The sequence below is a fragment of the Silurus aristotelis genome, assembly GCF_946808225.1.
Source record: "Silurus aristotelis genome assembly, chromosome: 16".
In the NCBI taxonomy this organism is placed as follows: Eukaryota; Metazoa; Chordata; class Actinopteri; order Siluriformes; family Siluridae; genus Silurus; species Silurus aristotelis.
Window position 1 is genome coordinate 19701495 of NC_139589.1, and position 23399 is coordinate 19724893.

The 23399-nt window shown below is 35.5% G+C and overlaps 2 protein-coding genes across 22 annotated transcripts in view; both read left to right on the top strand.

The window, feature by feature from the left end:
- tcf4 (transcription factor 4) overlaps positions 1-7444 on the top strand; it is a 162594-nt gene extending 155150 nt beyond the window's left edge. For 10 of the 18 annotated variants that reach the window (XM_083564076.1, XM_083564065.1, XM_083564077.1 and 7 more), the window contains 3 exons: positions 267-496; positions 1195-1327; positions 2839-7444. In XM_083564076.1, the coding sequence (XP_083420202.1) occupies positions 267-496; positions 1195-1327; positions 2839-2887 (412 nt within the window). In that variant the 3' untranslated portion in view covers positions 2888-7444. Of the gene's footprint in view, positions 1-266; positions 497-1194; positions 1357-2838 lie in introns of all 18 variants that reach the window. The other 8 variants (XM_083564081.1, XM_083564079.1, XM_083564074.1 and 5 more) reach the window with 1 other exon arrangement.
- Positions 7445-14837: 7393 nt separating this feature from the next.
- Positions 14838-23399, top strand: part of LOC310738730 (uncharacterized protein) — a 34221-nt gene continuing 25659 nt past the window's right edge. For 2 of the 4 annotated variants that reach the window (XM_083564038.1, XM_083564031.1), the window contains exon 1: positions 14838-15009. The gene's annotated coding sequence lies outside the window, so the exon portion shown is untranslated. The remainder of the gene's footprint in view (positions 15010-23399) is intronic. The other 2 variants (XM_083564040.1, XM_083564036.1) reach the window with 2 other exon arrangements.

Here is a 23399-nt window from a genome sequence, read left to right on the forward strand (position 1 = left end):
ACTAATGAAGGAAAAACTCTCCCCACATGAGTAATTCACCAATAAGAAGAATAAATTAAAGAAATATTACAACAACTCAAATTTGACGTTCTTATGTAAATATTCTTCTTAAATGGTATTGTTGGTTTAATGACTGACAGCTAAACTAAACATGTATCCCAGTGTTCCCAGGCTGAACAATTCCTAAAATCATTAGAGTTTTAGTATTGGACTCCTTTTCTATAACTTTTGTCTTTTCCTGGCCATTTCCTGTTGCACACTTGCAGCAACAATGATGATGAGGATCTGACTCCAGAACAGAAGATCGAGCGTGAGCGTGAGAGACGGATGGCGAATAATGCACGAGAGCGCCTCCGTGTGCGAGACATAAACGAGGCGTTCAAGGAGCTCGGGCGCATGGTGCAGTTACACCTGAAAAGTGATAAACCACAGACCAAACTGCTTATTCTGCACCAGGCCGTCGCTGTCATTCTCAGTCTCGAACAGCAGGTCCGAGGTCAGTAACAGTCAACTATTCTCTCTGTATCTCTCAAAATGCACTTCTGTTGTTCACAGACAGTTGTAAAAAAAACATTTAATTTAATTTTTGCTGTTTAATCACATTCAGATTAGTGTAACTGGGCTTAGACCAGCAACAGATACTATTATGTCACAGTCTTCAGATATGTTTAGGTCATTTTGCCATTCTTAATATTAAAAAAAAAATTTTTTATTCCGTAGTGCTTTTTGTATAAATCCATACACATGCTAACACTTTCTTCATTGATTTGAACGTCATCTTTTGTCTTTGTACAAATAAAACCATTTACATTTCTCACTTACACTACATAATTTGATTTATGTTATTATTATAATAATATTGCATTAACTAGTTGTAAATGTTGTTTTGCGGTTTTCACTGTAGCATTATTTTGTGGTTAAGGCTTTTTTTCGTTACCTGAATTGTCCTTTTATTTTGTATTTTTCCTCTGCAGTGTCACAGCTAACCACTTGATAGCACTGTCTCAACTTTATGTCACTTATGTAGCCTGTTGTAAAATGCACATTCTTGCACACAGGGACCATTGTAATACCTATGTAATACTGTGTGTGTGTGTGTGTGTGTGTGTGTGTGTGTGTGTGTGTGTGTGTGTGTGTGCGTGTGTGTGTGTGTGTGTGTGTGTGTGTGCGCGCACGCAAATGCTTATTCCTCAGAGAGGAACCTGAATCCAAAAGCAGCATGTCTAAAAAGGCGAGAAGAGGAGAAAGGGTCCTCGGATGCCCCATCCCTTTCAATGGGCGGTGCTCACCACAGCATGAGCGACGCCTCCAATCCAATGGGACAAATGTAAAAAGCCACACCTCCTCCCTAAAATGGTCAGATTTCACTTTACACTAATCTGCTGTTGCTCATGTGTACCGTTTTACCTGATAAAAAATAAAAATAAAGAACTCAAATTGGTTCCACAAACGAAAAAAAATTCGCATCTGGATTAAAAAGGGAAAATTGTTTTCCACTTTTTCTGCACAAAACCAGATTTATAATACGAAAGGGTGAGAAAATAAATATAGCTATTTTCTTCAACTGATTGGAACAACATTATTGAATGGCAAAAACAATAGAGTTTGATATAATCCTAATCCTCATTTAACTCTGGGTACATTTTAACAACAGATTGGCAGTAAGTGTATTTGCAGTGTGGTTTTGCTGGTCGATTTTCTTTTTGTCTATGAATGTTTATGATGTGTTACAAAGTTATAGTTATAGCAAATATAGAACAGAGCTTTAGAACTGTATCCACATATTGTTTGTACTTCTATACAATACGTTTGATGACCAGATAACACATGAGTGATGGCATACATTTAGCATTTTCATCTATCCTGCATAACAGCATGAAACATCTCACATAATATGGCTGAAAACACCACATTTTAGGCATGATTTGGGCCAGAACCTGCTACACACACATTAGATATTACTGGCTGCATTCCATATCCTGTGTGTTTGTTAAGAGGATATATATATATATATATATATATATATATATATATATATATATATATATATATATATATATATATATATATATATACCCCCAAATCACACCCACTCTTTTATAAACTTTAAAAACCTCCTTTAAATATCTGTATGAGAAAATATTTAACTGTTTAACAGACAGAGATAACAGACAGCGAACTCCTTAAGTACTTTAAGTAGTATTTGAAAATGTCAGGAATGTTGAACTTTGTTTGCTGAGACGTTGTGTCAAAGGTTGAAGTTGTATGCTCAGTATTTCTTAGTAATGGTAAGATAATAACTTAATCATAATACACAGATAGTGATATTGTAGTTGATATAACAGTAAATAAGCCTGAGTGAGTTAAGAACCAAGCTTACATCATTTTTATTGATTGGATACTGAAATAGTTAAAAGTCAAATCATTAAGAGATCTTTATAACCTGTTATAACTGGTTCACTATTGTAGCTATAGCAATTTATAGCATTACATGAAAAATAATTGTACAAATGGGGATGTGAACCATATTTTAAGTAAAACTAGAATTGTGTACACATCTATTTACAGACAGATACAAGTTTTATCTTACTTCACATAATGCATGCTCAAATAATATTTTTTAAAACATTTTCATTTGCATCTGTGTTCCAGTACATTGCTGACACAACCTTTTCAAACATTATTCAGATTCTGAAGAATCAGAAACATTTACGCAGCTAGTCATCACAAGTATCGTCAAAAGTATGGATTTGCTTGTATGTTTGAGTGCATAAATAAAGTTTCAGTGTCATTAATCAAAAGTTATCTGTTTTTCCTCTTGTTCTCTTTCTCTCTCAGGTCAAAGCTGCCAGAGTTTATGAAAATGATGAGCGACCACTTCCTTTGACGACATCACTTCCTGTCCTGGAAGTCTGTTAAACAATCAAATCTGACCAGATCAATCAATCAATCAGATTTCTGATGAGTCACCTTATTTTGTTCATTCCTCTCCATGATCCCTTGATGTTTCTCTCTCTTTTTTTTACATAGTAACCTTACATGTGCATTGGCTATGGGGGAAAAAAATCTTCTCTCCTTTTCAACATTCCCAACTAATTATTATTTTTTTTCTTATCTTTTTGTTTGTTTGTTTTTTTGTTTATTTAGATTATGTGCAAATGGTTGGGGATTCTTCAAACATATCATGATGTAAAGGGTTGGAAAAGAGCTGTTATGGGTTCTACTAAAAATCTGTTGTTTTTAAGGGAGGTTTTATTTATTTTTTTTTTTGTATCATGGACAACCTTTCTCTTTCCGAGAGAGTAAATATGTAATACGGGAAAGAGGGAGAGTTAGCCGCAACAACAGTGTACACTTTTACAAACTGGTGTAAAAACTTGCAATAACACTCATAAAAAAAAAAAAAAAAAAGTGTACTTCTAGCACAGCGGTTCAACGAGACGCCACTGTGTGTTTAAAAAAAGAACAGCTTGTGAGTAGAGCAGGACAAGAAATGACTTTTTAACCAGCAAACTCCCAGGTGAGATGGAGATTTTAAACAACTTCAAAGGTCATTCCAGCACATAAATCTGATCCTATCTTACAGAATGGTTGACTATTACAGAGAAAATGCTTTGTGTAGATAATGTTATAGTGCAGATTCAAACGCTACTCTCTCTCCTTGTCGGAAATGGCCACATCCGGCGATTTATTTCACCAAACCAGTGTTTTTTTTTTTATTATTATTATTATTTATTTTGATGATTTGGTTTGTTTTCTTTTTGCCCTACGTCTCTCTCTCTCTCTCTTTCTCTCTCTCTCTCTCTCTCTCTCTCTCTCTCTCTCTCTCTCTCTCTCTCTCTCTCTGTGTCTCTTTCTCTCACTTTTTCTCTATCTCTCTCTTTTCTCTCTCTCTCCCTCTCTCTCTCTCTCTCTCTCTCTCTCTCTCTCTCTCTCTCTCTCTCTCTCTCTGTCTGTCTTTTTTCCCTTGTCATTCCCCCCAGCAAATGCAATTTTAAACACGCTACACTTGTACCAACGTGCCTTTTAGAGTTCATATCATCACACAGTGCGAGAAGGACGTTATCAGAAAAATTTTTTAGGATGCAAGCTTAGGGAGAATCGTTAGTCATTAGGTCTATGCAGTCAGGTGTTTTGCAGCCTGGGATTTAAAAAAAGTCAAAAGGAAAAAAAACGTATTTTTTGGATAAACTGTATTTAATGTACTGTATGCCTATATGTAATTAGAAGGCGTGTCCTGGACAGAGTATCGGATATATAAATGCGATTCTCAGTCCTGCCCCCGAGTTCACCTTAAACCCCGCTCTCCCTCGAAGCTCACACTTTCCATTGACACGTCTGTTATCAAGCGTTGTATTATAGCTTATTACCTGCTTTTTATGAATATTGGCTTGTCCTTGAGCCGCTGTAGTCTTCAGTACAAATGTGTGGTTGTATGTGTAAAAATGACTTCTTTCTCTTTTTTAAAAAAATAATAATTATCTCTTATTCTTTGTCTGTTTTTGGTTTCTGTTAAAAAAACAAACAAAAAAAAAAAAAACAAAGAAAGAAAGAAAAAGGGGAAAACGTGTTCAGCCGTATGAGATTCAACAGCGGCTCCTGCTTTTTTCTGTGTTTTCTTTTCCTTCTCCAATCAACACGAGGCACTGAAACTGGAAAAAAATTTATTAGAAAATCAATATATATAAATGTAGAAATATATACAATATATAAAAAAGTGTTGTTTTCAAAAGGAGAGATTGATGCAGAATGGTTTCTGATTTTTCTTTTTTTTTTTTTTTTTGGTTTCTTTGTTTTCCTGGAGCGCTGCGATACATCAGTGTTCATTTAAAAAAAAAAAAAAAAGAAAAAAAAGAAAAGAGTGAGATGTGACTCCATAGTGATCCGATGTGTCATGCGACAGTACGGAAGCCTCTGCAGGACAAAAAGGATCAGAGCCGAGCTCGCCCGGCTGGCTACCGAAACAGACATTTGTACATTTTATGCAACAAATGCAAACTCAAACCATTATTTTAAAATTGTGTATGTAAAAGTTATATTTTTACATGTAGACTGTTGTTATTTTGTGTTTAGATAAAAAAAAATTGTATCGGTTTCTCTTTTTTTCATTCTTTCCTTCTTTCTTTGTTAAAAGGCGAAAAAGTAACAGTAACTCTGTGTGTTAAAAAAAAAAGTGTCACATTTGAAATTGTAGTGAGGTCAAAAAGCTTCGAAAAAATTGTTTCTTTTAAAGAAAAAAAAAACATTGTTTATATTTCTGGGAACATTTTTCTTTTTTCCGATGAAAACAGGAGGTTGGAAAACAAAGGTATATAATAATTGTCTCAATCTCTATGATCACGACATTGCCATGATTAATTGTACATTTTTGAAGAGATGTGTGTAAATAGTCAGGGTTTATGTCATTTTGGTTACTGCAGCTGGTAGAGTAACACGGTTTTAGATTCAAACCCAGCATTTTTTTTCTCACACGTCCAACTGTTAAAATAAATGACTGCTGTCTGTTCACGTCAGTAATCAACAAGAGTTCGGTCTTTTTTGTAAAATACTGAAGAACAGAATAATTGGCTTAACTCAGTTGAACATGGTGCTTCGAAGCAGACATTTGCCATTAGCTATTAAACTCGCTTTTTTTCTCCTGTGTAAATTGTCTCTGGTACATCTGGATTGCTTTTTTATATTCTTCATTCTATCATGCTTGTTTTGCTTTCCAATGCATTTTTACTGCAGTGTTTCATCAGAGAATCAGCACCAAGAATTGAGAATTGTTTTCAAGGATATGATGGAAAGGAGAACTTTTTTAGTTTTTTCGCAAGGGCAAGCCTTTGATACCCAGGAGTGTTAGTGAAATAAGCAAAAAGAAAAAATGTGCCACAGATTTTCCAATTAATTTTTGATTGGTTCCTCAATGTATTTGATAATGATGTATAAATTATTTTTTTTTACAGAATGTCATAAGCAACAAACTCGTACACAGTGTTCTCCAATTGACCACTTACCCTCACCCTCATCGCAAACATTTTTTCTTTCAAAGCATCTGAACACTTTGTCACTGCCAGATACACTCTGGGAAAAAAAGAAAAACGCCAGTATTTAAAGTTTCATTACTCGAAAGTGAAATGTCTTAATCCAGGGTGAGAAGAGTATCTTGCACTCCAGCTGGAGGATTTCAGTGGAACAATGAAAATAATCTAAAATTTTTGCCTCTTTTATTTTTATTTCAAATTTTTTTCCAAAAATTAGGAACAAATATTGACTTCACCACTGAAAATGCAAACCTATTCCATTTGTCTTCATCTCTCAAACCCCCACCCTCCCCAAACTCCAATTGAATGGTGACACTTGTCATATGCACATTTCTGGGAGTCTTCCATGATGGTTTTCTTTTCAGTTTGAAGTTTCTTAATTCATGCAGCAACCTTTAAAAAAAAAAAAAAAAAAAAAAAAATATCAGTTACGAACAAGCACAAAACAACTGGAAAATGAACACGTGTGTGGATCAGAGACAAAAAAAAAAAAAAAAAAGCCTGTCAATTATCTCCCAAAAGTATATGTGGTTTTAAACACTTATTTCAAAGTATTACACTCATGTAACAGTACAAACAAATTGTAATGCCTTTTTTTCCCCATTCTTGTTACTTGTGATGCAATTACATGACAATACAATAATCAAAGATTTCCCGTATACCAGTGCCTGGCTTTTTGTTATACGACAACTTTTTTCTCTAGAGATTTTTTGCTATAAATATCAGACTAGCACACCCTATTGTTACACAAGAAATGAGTACTAAATTAAACATATTATATTTGGCTCATTGTTTTTTGCAGGGGCAATCGTTTCATATCAGGAATATTGATAAAGTTAGAAAGGAACATGATAACCAGCCCAACTGGCCAACTAAATTATTACACTTTTTGGGGGGGAATATTGTGAAAAGAATAATAAAAAAAATATAAAGGCATACTTTATTTTAATATTTAACATTGTTTTTTGTTTGTTACTCAGACGAAGCTATAGGGGGTGAAAATGAGGGGACAAGCGGATCCATTGAAAAACCTGAGCAGATTTCAAAACCCATTTAAGCATATATAACAGTTACACCTTGTTTCTAAACGTGTGGCTGTGTGCCTCAAGCCTTTTATTATAATTTTTTTATGTAATTTCTGTTGTGTTCTTGTTTATATTCATTTTCATTTCTTACTTTTTTTTGGTGATTACCATTTTCCATTTGAATTATGTTTATTATATTATAATTATTATTGTCATTGTTATTGTTGTTCCTTGTTTTAAGACTAGTATCAGTGTGTAAACGGATTGTGTGCTGGAGTTTTCTCTTCGAGCCAGCTCATCCTCGGCCATTTGCCTGTCGGTTTTCATCTTGTAGTTAATCAATGAAGTCATGTACATGACCATTCTGTAGCAATAAATGTGCCATTTTTATAACTGACCGCTTACATGGCTACTGTTTTATTATCACTGGCAAACTTTCCAACTAAATGATTTTTTTTGTGATAGTAGAGTCAATTAGGGTTTAAGTTTATAAAAGACTATATAGACAAAAGTATTGGGACACCTGACTTTTCCAGTCATATGTGGTTCTTCCTCAAACTGTTACCACAAAGTTGGAGGCACACAATTGTACAGGATAGAACTTTCTCCTTCAGTTGAACTAGTAGACCCGAACCTGTTCCATTAAGATATGGTTAACACGATCCTGACTTTATGATCCTTTGCACCATTGTATGAGCACAAATCCCCATGACCACACTTCAAACACCTTCCCAGAAGATTGGAAGATGGTATAACAGCAAATGAGGACTAAATGTGGAATGGGATGTTCAAAAAGCACAGGTGTCCACAAACTTTTGTCCAAATAGTGTGTATGTAAGGCTGCTTGTGTTTCAGTGCATCCACAGTGAATACATTTAATACTCCGTGTGTTCGCTGTGACATCATTTGACTAAGACTCCATCCAGAGTTGCATAAATTTCTCGCAAAGATCCGGTGTTGATGAAGGGAAAGTCGGACCACTGCGTAGTCTTCTTTAGCACGTCCCAAAGATTCTCAATAGTGTTAAGGTCTGAACTCTGTGCTGGCCAATCTATGTGTGAAAATTATCTCCTGAACCCCTTTTTCTTATTTTGAGCCCAGTGAATCCTGGTATCATCTTGGAATATGCCTGTGCCATCAGAGAACGAGAAATCCAGTATTGGAAAACCCTGGTCATTCAGTATATTCCGGTAGTCAGCTGACCTTATTGCTGTAAACCCCAGATCATAACACTTCCCCCCACAGGCTTGTACGGTGGGCACTAGGCATGAAGGTTGGATCACTTCATCTGCCTTTCTTCTTACCCTGATGTGCCTATGCCTCTGGAACAGGGTAAATCTGCACTCATAAGACCACTTGGCCTTTTCTATATCTCTCTAGTCAAATGTTTATGCTTCCTAGCAAATGAAAGCCTTTTTTTCCAAATAGCTTTATGCTAGGTGGCTTTCTTAAAGCTACAAAGATGTTTACTTGCAATCCCTTAAGTTCTCTTCAGACTCTGCATACTTTTACTGTCACACATAGCAGTGAGTTCTACTGTTGGATTTGTATGATTTGATTTTTACTAAAAATGTAAGCAATTTCCAGATTTTTATAATCCTTTGGACAGAACCAAATTTTAGTACTTTCCACAATTTCCTTTGCTGTTTTCTCTGCTTGCTGCAGGTCAATAATTAAACATTTCTGAAACAGTTATATCTTTTCCTTGACCAGGATATGTCTTGGTCACACAAGGTTAAACTTGTTGCCAGCTAAAACATGTTCATCAGTGCGGTAATTATTCAATGGAAGGACCTTATGTACTTGTTTTTTTTTTTTTTTTTGTTTGTTTGGGTTTTTTTGGCCAGACAGTGTATTGAATGTAAGGTTTAGGTTTTTGGAATTCGGGGTTTAGCTGACTCACTCATTTTTCCACATGACAGGAAAGGTGTGTGTACCAGAAGCCATGACTTCATAGCCTTTGTTATTCTAAGTAGTTTTGAAACTATGCTACTGCTTTTCAATAATGTCAGTGATATCATTGCTTTTCTACATGTCCGAGCAAAACCAGCAATTTACAAGCACGCTAATCCTATTAACACGCCTACCTGTCTTTTGCCTGTTGCACCTTGTCCCAATAATTGTTTATGCAGTATAAAGATAATATTAAAAAGGTGAGATATTGGAATCGTGCATCACATTCTGGAAAGTTTCAGTAAATGGGTAATGGCATTCAATTTTATTGTAGACTTATAACCTGATATTAAACCCTTTGCAGGAATTATTTCACATGATCTGGATATTGTGTTATTGATAAACACCACTGTTATTGGAAGAACATATTGGGACAAGAACACGACCAGATGTAATTTATCTGGAAGACGTATCGTGTGAATTGTCCAAATTAGACATTCCAAATTTCTGTCTGGTGGATTTAACAGTTATTTGAAATTACACTCCCTATGCAACAAGCCCCTACAGATGCATGACATCAGATATTACTCATTCAACTGAGGTTACATGCGTGTATGTTGCCTGTTCTGTATAAAAGCCTGAGGATAGAGCACTTGTTATAAAATGTTTGGGTGTAGTCAGGATATTAAAAATACCATAACTGGTCTTAAACATTATATATTGAAAAAAGCAGAATTTCTGACTGCTCTAAAGTTTAAAGTAACATTTCATCTGCTTGCTTCTTAAACTATGAAATCATAGTTGCTATAATTCCTAGTACAAACACACACACGTGTGTGTAATATATATATATATATATATATATATATATATACAGTGAGGAAAATAAGTATTTGCTCCTCCCGTGTAGTTCTGGGCTGATTTCTCACCTTCCTTAGGATCATTGAGACCCCACGAGGTGAGATCTTGCATGGAGCCCCAGTCTGAGGGAGATTGAAAGTCATGTTTAGCTTCTTCCATTTTCTAATGATTGCTCCAACAGTGGACCTTTTTTCACCAAGCTGCTTGGCAATTTCCCCGTAGCCCTTTCCAGCCTTGTGGAGGTGTACAATTTTGTCTCTAGTGTCTTTGGACAGCTCTTTGGTCTTGGCCATGTTAGTAGTTGGATTCTTACTGATTGTATGGGGTGGACAGGTGTCTTTATGCAGCTAACGACCTCAAACAGGTGCATCTAATTTAGGATAATAAATGTAGTGAAGGTGGACATTTTAAAGGCAGACTAACAGGGCTTTGAGGGTCAGAATTCTAGCTGATAGACAGGTGTTCAAATACTTATTTGCAGCTTTATCATACAAATAAATAGTTTAAAAATCATATATTGTGATTTCTGGATTTTTTTTTTAAGATTATGTCTCTCACAGTGGACATGCACCTACGATGACAATTTCAGACCCCTCCATGATTTCTAAGTGGGAGAACTTGCAAAATAGCAGAGTGTTCAAATACTTATTTTCCTCACTGTATATATATATATATATATATATATACAATTTATCGGACTATTTTTTTTCCCTTTTTTTTCAACTAAACATTCGCTGTATTTATGTTTAAATAGTGTACTTTTAAAAAATGGTTTAAAAAATTTATATAATACATAATAATAATACATTTTGTTTCATTGTGAAGGTTTAAGCATCTAGAATATATAATTATTTTAATTTTGTATAATAAATTATTGAGATATGCATAAATTAAATATATAAACATTGAAAACAAGCATTTGAATGTAGTAAATTCGCAGTAAATCATAAATGTTATAAAGAGAGAATGGAACAGAGAAACTAACAGCTAACTAAACTAAACTTAAAGCTAAACAGGCTTGATTTAAAAAAAAAAAAAAAAAAAAGCCAAAAAAGTCCTAAAAACCACAACAGTGACTAAAAATGTAATTGTTTACTGCTGCTGTTATTTACCATGCTGATGTTTCGCCTTCATCTGTGACACGTGTTTTCCTTTAGCGTGCTTGTGCATCACTGTGGTACTTTCACGCCACCCAAGCTCCGCTTTGCATAATTTGCAGGTTACCGTTTTCTTTGTTGCATTTAATTTAAAATGCTCCCTTGCCTTAGATGACTACACTTTTTCCTGCTGCCGGTTGACCCTGTAGTCTCTGGCATTTCGCAAGCGGCTCTGTTATCTTGCCGTCAATTAAGCAGCCCAGCTAATCGATAACGGAATTCGTTGGCAATATATATATATATATATATATATATATATATATATATATATATATATATATATATATATATATATATATATATATATTTTTTTTTTTTTTTTTTTTTTTTTTTCCTGGTCAAGGTTGCATTGACTACAGGATAAAATGGATACTCCAGACTTCTGGGCATCAAAGGCACTATCTACCTTGTTCTTTTTCCTCCACCTACATCTCACTCTCTACCCCTTTCTTCTTGCTCCTCCATTTGCATTCCATTCTTTACCTGCTTCTTCTTCTTTCACTTACATCTCACTTTCTACTGCTTTCTTCCTCCTCCACTTGCATCTCATTCTCTTCAGCTTTCTTCCTCCTCCACCTGCATCTCACTCTCTGCCTCTTTCTTCTTCCTCCACCTGCATCTCACTTTCTACCTTTTTATTCTTTTTCCACCTGCACATAATTCTCTACCTACTTGTCCTTTTCAAACTGCTTCTCATTTTCTAAATGCCTTCCCTCCTACCTATGTTGCTACTCCTCTACCTGTCCACTTCTCCCCTACTTTCTCTCCTCTCCCAATGCCCCTGTCCTCTATCTCTTTCTCCACTCACTTCAAATTGGGTGCTTTTTGAGCTCAATTTAAGCATGTCAAATAGCATACCTGAATTAGTATCCGCTGTGGCGACCCCTAATGGGAGCTGCCAAAAGAAGAAGAAGAAATAACATGAATAAATGCTGGACGCTCTTCTTGTATCTTTATAAGGCAGTATTGCATAATGAATACTGTACATTGTAATGGGCGGGGAAATAAAATCAAGTCTCACATATGACACAACACTGTGAATATACCAGAGCAGTCTGGATTATTTGCTAATTCATATTGTAGTATAGTATATAAATATACTCTTCCAGTCAAGTCAAGTTTGGAAACGCCTTCATCTTTAGTGGGTTTTTTTTCCCTTTATTTTTATTATTTGCAACATTGAACATTGATACTGAAGACATTCTAATTATGTAATGAACAAAAACATGTAAAATAACCCAGAAAATGTTTTATATTTTAGAGTCTTCAAAGTAGCTACATTTTGTTTTATTGACAGCTTGGCACACTCATGGCATTCTCTCATCAGATTTATGAGGTAGCCACCTGGAATGGTTTTCAGTTCACAGGTGTGCCTTGTCAAGAGTTCATTTGTGGCATTAATTGCCTTCTTAATGTGCATTAGATCATCAGTTGTCTTGTGCACAGGAAAGGGTGAGTACAGAGGCAATAGCCCTATTAGCAGACGTCCTTATCCAGAGCGACGTACAAAAGGGCTTTGAGTTTCTATCAATGAATAAATCAACATTGGTTCGCTAAATTACTAACTTAAGATACCGTCATCCTAAAATTCTGTTGAGAGGATTTTTTTATATAAACAAGACAAAACAAACCAGGAAAAGTGCTAGTTAAAGTGTTTCAGGAAGAGGTAGTGCTTCTACAACTACTGTTCAAATCCATATTATGCCAAAAAAAATACTTAGATAAGTAAAGAAAAATAAGAGTCAATCACTACAATAAGAAATGAAGGTCAGTCTACACTAAATCTCAATCTCAAAAACCTTAAATGTGTCCCCAAGTGCAGTCTCTGAAAACCATCAAATGCTATGATGAAACAGGCTCTCACGAGGTCCGGCCCAGGAAAGGAAGCCCAAGAGCTACCTCTGCTGCCGAGAATAAGTTTATTAGAACTACCAGCCACAAAAACCACTGAGTAACATGAATGTTTTTTGGAGTTAAAGTGGGTGACACATTCCAACTTTCACTGTTCAGAGGCAACTGCCTGAGTCAGGCCTTTACAGTCAAATTGCGGCAAGGAAACTATTACTTCAGAAGAACAACAAGCTGAAGTCACTTGCTTGAACCAAGAAGCACAAGGAATGAACATTAGATCAGTAAAAAAACTGTCAAGTCTATATTTATATATATTTATCTTTGCTAGACATACAAACGGTTCCTGAATGTGTGGTTTTCAAGGTGTGATAATGTGGAGGTGCTTCTATTCTATTCTATTCTATTCTATTCTATTCTATTCTATTCTATTCTATCAAACTATATTATATTATATATTTGCACTGCTTAATATACCCCCCCCACACACACTAAATAACACAGTAAATAACAGTCTGTTAAACATTTGCAAGTCTTCCACACTTTAACCCAGTCCTTAATATTAATAATCATATATATATATATATATATATATATATATATATATATATATATATATATATATATATATATATATATATATATATATATAAATATATGATTATTAATATTAAGGACTGGGTTAAAGTGTACTTTAACCCAGTCCTTAATATTAATAATCATATATTTATATATATATATATATATATATATATATATATATATATATATATATATATATATATATATATATATAAATATATGATTATTAATATTAAGGACTGGGTTAAAGTGTGGAAGACTTGCAAATGTTTAACAGACTGTTATTTACTGTGTTATTTAGTGTGTGTGGGGGGGGTATATTAAGCATTGTGTTACTATGCGAGAGGCATGTTGGTGTAATAAGTGCAGTGAAAGAAGGAAGAATTGTAAAGGTGGATTGTGTTAATGTATGATGCGATTAATGTAGAGATGTTGTGATGATCAGTAGTGTGTTTAGTGTAGAAGGAAGTGTTTGTGTGTACAGTTGTGTGTGCGTGTGTAAAAGAAGTGTTGGTAGTGACAAGGAGTGTTAATGTATAAGAAGTGTGTGTGTGTGTGTGTGTGTGTGTGTGTGTGTGTGTGTGTGTGTGTGTGTGTGTGTGTGTGTGTGTGTGTGTGAATAAAGTGCTGTTAGTGACAAAGAATGTGTTGATATATAAAATAATTGTGTATGAAAAAAATGTTAGAGGCATGGATTGTATTAATGTGTGAGAGAAGTGTGTGTAAGAAATATTAGTGAGAAGGAGTATGTTAATGTGTGTGTGTGTGTGTGTGTGTGTGTGTGTGTGTGTGTGTGTGTGTGTGTGTGTGTGTGTGTGTGTAAGAAGTGTTGTTAGTGATAAGGATTTTGTTAATGTTTGAGACAAGTGTGTGTGTGAACGAAGTGTTGGTGACATGGAGTGTGTTAATGTGTAAAAGAGGTGTGTGTGTGTGTGTGTGTGAAGAAGTATTATAAGTGAGAATGAGAGTGTTAATGTATAAGACAAGTGTGTGTGAATGAAGTGTTGGTAGTGACAAGCTTTGTGTGTGTGTGTGTGTGTGTGTGTGTGTGTGTGTGTGTGTGTGTGTGTGTGAAATTGAATTGATGTTAGTCAAAAGGAGTGTGTTAATGTGTAAAAGAAGGGTGTGTGTACAGTATGTACTGAAAAGAATTGTTAGTAACACGGAGTGTGACGGTGCAGAAGAGAAATACGTGTGTGTGTGTGTGTGTGTGTGTGTGTGTGTGTGTGTGTGTGTGTGTGTGTTGGGGTACAAGCTGTACCCGCATTCCACATTCCTAAAATATTTATTTTGGATGATCCGAAACTCGGCGTTTCTCCAAACATGGTGATGAACAGCAGAGTTTCTCTCTCTCTCTCTCTCTCTCTCTCTCTCTCTCTCTCTCTCTCTCTCTCTCTCTTTCTCTCTCTGACAGTATAAGCTGCGGGGTAAGGGTTCAGCCCAGGAGCGGAAGTTGCGTAGTGCAGTGACGTTAGACGTCCTTCGCGCAGGTGCCTCAGGTGTTGCCGAGCTCGCGCACTTATCCCCGGTGGTGCACGCGCCAGGTGTCAAAGTCAAGTTGCCGAGCGCACGTGCTGCTGCAGCCTCCTGAGCCCCGGACAACGCAGAGTTTCCCAGGTAAAGTACTGAGTTAGTTTTACTGTTAAACCCGCAAAAATCACACTGTTTAAAGTTAAATGAACTTCATATGTTGACAAAGTAATACTAATATATAAAAAGAAAGAAAACTTGACTTCTTTTTTTGGTATGTTAAGAGGGTTATTGGGGTTATAACTGAACTGAACTTTCCCCATGTAGCAGCATTTACCTCATTTACATATTTTACCGTTTAATTTTCTTTTTTAATATAGATATATATGTGTATATTTATTTTAGATATGTACAGCTTTAAATGTGTTAGACCTATAACGTGTGTGTGTGTGTGTGTGTGTGTGTGTGTGTGTGTGTGTGTGTGTGTGTGTGTGTGTGTGTGTGTGTGTGTGGGGCTTGCGTTTTTCTGTAGTTCTTCCTGCACACCTGATTTAACTTTACCCATTAACACACCCTCTATGAGGTTACAGGTTAATAGTGTGTGTGTGTGTGTGTGTTGGTGTTTTGTGTGGGTGATTGATGGATGAGTTTGGTAGTGTGTACTGGTGAGCGTGTTAATGTCTGGCAGTGTGTGTTGGTGTGTAGTGGTTAGTAGGTTAGTATAGGTGACTTGGTGTTTGTGCTGGTATGTGTTGGTTGAGTGTGTTGGTGTTTGTGCTGGTGAGTGGTGGTTAATAGGTGAGTGTTGGTTTTTGGAATTGAGTGTGTTGGTGTTTGGTAGTGTGTGTTGGCGAGTTTTGGTAAGTGTTAGTGTAGGTGACTGCTGGTGAGTGGTGTGTGTGTGTGTTGGTGTGCAGTGATATTTAACTTTTGTTCAATTGATATACACGCTTGTTAGCGCATTAACACACTACATCATTAAGAGTGTGTGTGTGTGTGTGTGTGTTCGAGTGTTACAGAGTGTGAAACAGAGCTTGTTTTACAGGAGCAAGCTGGGACACACTGTAACACACAGATGTGCTGTAACACACTAATCCTGGTGTGTTGTTCAGGAGAAGGAAAAATCCCCCCAGTGCCCATGATATAATATATTACCGTTACATAACTGCTGTCTCTTGACATCATTTATGATTCGTCATGATTTGGAAGTTGGCACAAGAGATGTGATGTCGCAGTGTTTTATTAGTTTATTGAGTCTTCTTCATCAGTCTTGCTTACAGGCTACAGACATAAACTGGGTTTTGGTTTAAGAGTATTTCACTATCAGCAGCTTGGAAAATCCTCTCCTTATTTATTGCGTGTGTAACTGCTTTTTTGAACATTCAGTTGGCATTTGCTATTATAATATAATATAATTATAATTACGAAGTAAAGTCAGGTACTTATGTAGGTCAGGTGAGGAGGCCTGGGGTGCAGTCAGTCTTCCAAAGTTTGAGAGTAGGGCTGCAGCTATCGATTATTTCAGTAATCGGGTATTCTACCGATTATTCCATCGATTAATCGAGTAGTCGGATAAGAAGTACTTTTTCTTTATAAAAGATCGATACTAAATATACTATAGAAATAAAGACTGGTTTCTTAAAATTAACAAGTAATTTTTGTTTTAAAAAAAAAGTCATATTGATTGCTGGAACTTGCATACAGGAATATCTGTGAAAACTAAACCCATTAGTGCATTTCATTGCTGTATCATATTTATATCAAAATATCACTTCAGCATACATAAAAGATAGAGCAGGAAAACAGTGTGTGGGGTTGATATGGTTCATTCTTAGAAGTGCAGGTCAAATTTGGATTCGATTGAATTCTTCATGCCGATGATTACAGGTTATAGTTCCAGCACAACTGTCTAATGTTCCACCTTGTAGTCAGGAGGGTGTAAGATTTCATCCTGACAAAACCCCAGTGATCTTCACCCATGCTGAGTGATTTAAGTCTCTTGGCTTGTGTCAAAAATGTGTTCAACTGAAATCATTTTTGATTATTTTTTATAGTAGAGAAATTGAGCTCCTATTAATGGAATAACCAAGTCAGCTTTTGGCATAATCTTTGTGTGAGCAGTAAATCTATGATGTCCAGAACTGATATATTTTAACATGATGCTTAGAAATCTATCTGCGTTTTGCACATGGGGCAAATTAGAAATGCGTGTACACTGTGGTGATCTCCATTTCCATGAAAAGACTGAGACAAACAAACAAATGTTTCTTTCCTATTTACTTTTTGGGCTATTTATATGGGTTTTTTTAAAGTTTGGATTAAACCCTGTAACACAATTTGTGATGAAATGGGAATCACACAGGGGAAATTAAAAACGGAAAATGGCACAAAGGCAAAAAAAAAAAAAAAAAAGAAAAATGTCCGGTTTAAAGCCAGATTTTTTTGTCTGTGATTCACTCCATTTAAAGGATCACAAAGTGTGTTTAGTCACGGTGTGGTAATCTTCCTATTTAAGCCAACATAAAAGACTTCACAAGGGAAAAGTTCCTCAGACATGAGCTGTTTGTTCCATCAAGTCATCCCTACATACATTACCAAATCTTATGCTACCTGGCAGGTTTAGGAGCAGCATTCACAAACACACACACACACACACACACACACACACACCTTACATTGTCTGAATTTACTTTCTACTATTTCATCCCCTAGATGGCTGTAAATCCTACTTTTGTGCCATAGACTTGGCTGGTTCCACCCTCATACTTTTACTGCCAATAAATTGCTAAGAGAAGGAGTCAGAGGATCAGAATGTGGAAACGTTCCTGACTTGCTTGTTTGCATCGAACCTTATGATGTAGTATACACTCCCTCTCCTTCCCTCAAAAGACAATGTACTATTATTATTCCCCAACGACACCATAGAAACCTGGATGTGTTGTTAACAGGTTGGCAGTGACAGATTTATAAGTTGCAAGTGGCAGTTTTATTTTCCTGGCATCATTTTGGCAACGTTTCAAGAACCAAACCGGCTCTTACGGCTGTAGTATGAAAAATATCCCATGATGTGGGAACCAAAAAAGCCTGTATTGACCTCTTTACTGTCAGCCTCTACTCAGATATCTGACACAATCCAAAGGCTTTTTCCGTTGTAGTAGTTCATCCATTTGAAGGTTCGTGTGTATTGTACAAAGCTGATCGGCTCTTCAGTTATCATGGATAATCATTGAGATACTGTAGCCTTCAGTAGAACCAGCCTTGCATTGTCATGTGACCTTCCTTATTAGCAATGTGTTTCCATCTACAGCTCACTAGATGTTTGTTTTTCACACCATTCTGTATAAACTAGGAGCATTGGCTTGCTGTCATATTGACTGATTGAATAATTGCGCAAATAAACATTTATTTTTTTTAATTGTATTGACGGATGAGTGTATATAATATATAATCCTATTTACTCAGAGTAGTTAATTTTTAACACCTAAAGTGCTTTGTAGTGAAGTTGTTTGCCTTAATAACAGTGAGTTTAATGCATATTTATAGATGATGTGCTATGTGAGATACTATTTATTTAGGAAACAAGATATTGTCATGTACTTTGTGTGTGTTTATATTTGTGGGTATGACACTGGAGCACACTGGAGCTTTTGCTTGCCTGGTGATTGGTTCAGCCTTGTGAAGAATTGCATTGTGAAGAAAGTGCAAAATGTAAAAAATCTAGTAGAGAGTGAGTGGAAGAGCAAGTCCAGGAGTGAAGTATTCTTTTTATCCCTTGTAAGAAAAATGTTCTCTTCACATTGAGGAATGGAAAGCATTTGACAAATGTATTTAAATTTTGCCGTGTGCCTGCAGGTGGTGACCGTATTTTGTCACACACCTGCACGAGAGCGGAGTTTTTTAAAATTATTTTATTCCTGGTACCACCCATTCGCCCTGCTGCTGTTTTGTTCAGGACACGAATATAGACAGGTATGTATTGTATCGCAGGTAAATGCAAGGCTTCTCTGGCACGTGTTCCACCCTATGAGGGAATGCGTAGCGTGCGGATCTATCACTGTCCCCACCTTCTTTCTACATCCTCACTAGGTTTATGACATGTTCATGACAGTGGCTATATATCAATATAAAAAGTGTGTTAGTATTGTTGCATTTATGGTTGCATCTTGTAATTCTATATGGTTGATGTGAAGCCCTGCTTTATGTTATTTGTTCTCCAACCACTGCTTAGCAACCGTTGCTATTGTACATAGCTCAGCTTCTAGTTCTTTAGGAGACATACCGGAAATTGTTGTCAGCATCCGTTGAATCTGACAATAGGTCTGTCCTCTACTATTCACCTCTTCAAAAAAAAAGATATTGAACTATAGATCGGTTTCATCTTCACCAGACCACATATCTAAAGACAACCATAGTCTGTATGGCAACAGTAACTAAGTTTGGGATTGTTTAATATCCTTTCAGAGATTTTTAGCTGTTATGATGGTTACTGCAATTAATCATAAAATCACTTGAACACAATAGTTTACATTTGCGCCCTTTAAGTAAGTGACTTGCAATAATGCAACCAGGTGGTTGAGGATGAAGGACCACGCCTATCTGACAACCATCTAATCAGAAATTCAGCATCCTAGCCACTGAGCTACCACATTTCTATTGTTAGCGATCAGAGTTTATTTCCAAGTGCTTTCTCTGTTATAAAATAAATAAATCATACAATATGTATGCAGCTAATGCAAAATAGTTTTTCTAATACAAATCATGCTTTTGAGTATGTTGTTAAATTTACAGTACTACAAATTTACAGTAATTTTATATACATTCCAAAAAAAAAAAAAAAAATATATATATATATATATATATATATATATATATATATATATATATATATATATATATATATATATATATATATATATATATATATATATATCTCCTTATAATACATACCTTTTATTAAAGAACCCTTACAGTAATAATCATGTAACTGGAGCCAGAGGCACAATGTCACAAGCTTTTTACCCAGATGGAATGTAGTTGATTTTTTATGTAACCAAAGTATGTTTAAAATTAAGGTGTTGTCAGAGCTGAGCCGAGCCAAAGCTGGTGTGTCAACATTGAACATGGATAGGACTAACTCCTACATCATTTTGGGTTATAACATTCTTTCATGACTCCATTATTTGTATTGCAAACTGCAAAAAAAAAAGTTTTGGGCAATAGTTTAATTCATATGCGCACATGAAAGCTGAGAACAGAGCAGCTCTTTGTCTACATTAATCATTCAGTGAACAGTATTTTTATAAAAACATTTTTTATTTTTTAAATGAATCCACTTTTGTGTTAAGAGGTGATTGCATTGACGGCCTTTTATTTTAAAGTGACTTGCAAGTAGTAAAAGCACTTTTACTGAGTAGTGTAATGCCACCGATAAGCGCTACATAAACCGTATTTCTTATATGAACTATTGTTTTGTGCTAATGAGTGTTTTTGGATCTTGAGCACTTGACATACTGAACATTTCACGGACAAAAAGTGTTTGGACACCTGACTTTTCTAGACATTTGCAGTCTCAAATTACGATCTGAATAGGCTGATCCTAATTTAACATTTATAAATAAGTTTGTTTATAAATAATGTTTTATTGGTTTACAGTGCATGTGACAACTATTAATATTACTTTATAATTATATCATATATTCGATGTTTTAATTATTTAGCACTTCAATTATTAATAACACTTTTTTTCTCCATATATAACGTATTGGACTACTCTAAAAATGATAAACTTTGCTTAGAATGGAAGTCAATGGTATTACAGATATTATATCTACCTTAAAAGTAAGACACCCTGAAAATAAGCCCTAGCAAGATTTTTCTAAATGCTCGTTATATAAGCCCTACTCAAAAAAATACACACTAGTTAATTTATTTCTAGTTAAAAATACCGTCATTTACGGTAATACCAAAGGATGGGAGAAGCCAAAAGAAAGTTTTTAATGTTAATATAATACCGGTAATATAATTTTTAATTACCATAAGTATTTGTAAATACCCAAGCAGGTGCCTTTGTATAAGAGGTACGGTAAACAGATGACCAATCAGAGTACAGGTTGTACAGTATCAGGTTAAAAATGTAAGAATTTTTTATTATTATTATTATATCATTTTTTTATATATATAAAAAAAATATATTACAATTTAAATAAATAAATAAATAAATAAAAATAAACTTTACCGTGTCTTTTGGAGCAAAAGTTGATATAAGACCTGGTCAGATAATTAGTGTTTCAAACATGTTAAATATGCTAATTATCAATTTCAAATGACCTGCACTCTCTTATTTCAGAAACCAGTTAAACGTTTCTCAACAGTTATTTCTCAGGTATGATTATTGTTTCTCTGTGCAGGAAAAATAAGTAGCTTACACTTTCTTTTAAGGCTGTAGCTATCGATTATTTTACTAATCGAGTATTTTACTGATGATTCCATCGATTAATCGAGTAATTCTGAGTTTATTTCTCGCAATTCTGACTTTATTTCTCCTAAACATACATTTCTGGTGCATCCAATGGTAACCATGTTGTCAGCGTGAAGTTTGGAGCTGTTGGTGTATGAACGAGGCTCCTCTGCTTCGTCTGTCTTGTTCCACCTCCTTTAGAGCTGATTGTTAGACAGAGTTCTCTCCAGGGATCGGAAGCTTAGTTTAATACCATGCAATACTATTGATTGCAGCCCATTTCATTTTCAATGTGTACATTTTTGTGGCACTACAGAGGGGGTGACGCTGCCCGGTTAGCTGGAATTGGTCAGAAAAAAAACCAACAACATGGATTTAAGAGAAAAAAAGGTGGAATTAGGCGAACTTTGTTAATATGGCGGAAACGGGCAGGTCTCCTTGTTGTTTTTCTGTTTATCTTCCATTTTTTTTCATTCTGTAGCATCTTCTGTGTTTACCTGTCTGGAGCCATCCAAGAGTTTAGACGGTGGTGCGTCAGTAATAATAGTCAGTGGGGAAACGCAGTGCTCTGTGTGTAGTTAAATATACTAAATAAATCAAGTCAAATTGAGGATTTTCTGTATTCGGATTACTTGAGTTACTCAAGAATTACTTCAGCCCTACTTTCTTTGACGTTTGCCAGACTCTGGACTTTAAGTCAGAAACATTGTTATGCACAGAGAAAACCAAGAGTGCTGTTTTTAATGCATTATAATGCTGACAATATGAGGAATGTTTACCTTAAAACTTAAATGGTGTCTTTATTTTATTTTTTCTCTATTTATTTTTTTTCCACCATTCAACATGTGACTAATATTTAATTGTAACCTAATTATTCCACACCTTGTACACATTGTGTACAGGTCGATTAAAACACACTTTCCTACTGTTTTTTTGTGCAGTGAACTCCAATTGTAGCATATTGTTCTGATTAGACAACAAACGTAATTTTTACTTGTAGTGTGCGCTTAGGTTTTTTTAGGTGTGGTTTAGGTGTGTTAATGGGGACATCACTCTTGAACATTTCTTGAAGGAGGGAGTGTCATGTTAAACATTTTTTATTTTTTAATAACAGATGGTCTGTCTAGACACCCATGCATACAGAAAGATTAACGTTATTTTATCTCATTAACAGCACAGGCTTATGTAAGTTTGAAATCTAATCTGAATTTAAGAAAAACAAATAAAACAAACAAATATATAGACAAAATAATTAGGACAACAGACATTTCCAGCCATATACAGTTCTTCCCTAAACTGTTACCAAAGAATTAGTCACAAAATTGTATAGGATGTCTTTAAATGCAGTAGAATTAGATATATTCCTCTAAATTCTTTGAACTTTATGACCCAAACCTGTGTCAAACATGACATTGCTCCTGTGCACAAATCCATCTCCATTAAGATATGGTTCACATAGTTTGGTGTAGAAGATATCCAGTGGTCTGCTATAGAGCTTTAACCTCAACCCTATTGAGCATCTTTGGTTTGAATAAAATGTTCCTAAATGAGCCTAAACGTTCCTTTAGGCTCCATCCTCAGCATTCTCCTACTGATATACCCCATGTCCCTCGTCTACACCAAACCATCTCAATCACACCTCCCTCACCTTGTCTCCAAAACGTCCTACATGCGCTGTCCCTCTAACTCATTTCTAATCCTGTCCATCGTCGTCACTCCCAATGAAAACCTCAACATCTTCAGCTCTGCTACCTCCAGCTCCACCTCCTGTCTTTTACTCAATGCCACTGTCTCTAAACCATACAACATCTCAGGTCTCACCACAGTCCTATAAACTTTCACTTTCACTCTTGCAGATACTCTTCTATCAAAAATCACTCCTGCTATCACTCTTCTTCACCCACTCCACCCTGCCTGCACTCTTTTCTTCACTTCTTTAACACAATTTCTGGTTTGTGATCCACATATTTAATTTGTTTTACGCTGGATGCACTTCCTAACGCAATCCTCCCCATTTACCCGGGCTTGGGATCGGCACTAAGAGTGCACTGGCTTATGCAACCCTTCAAACCAACGGTCT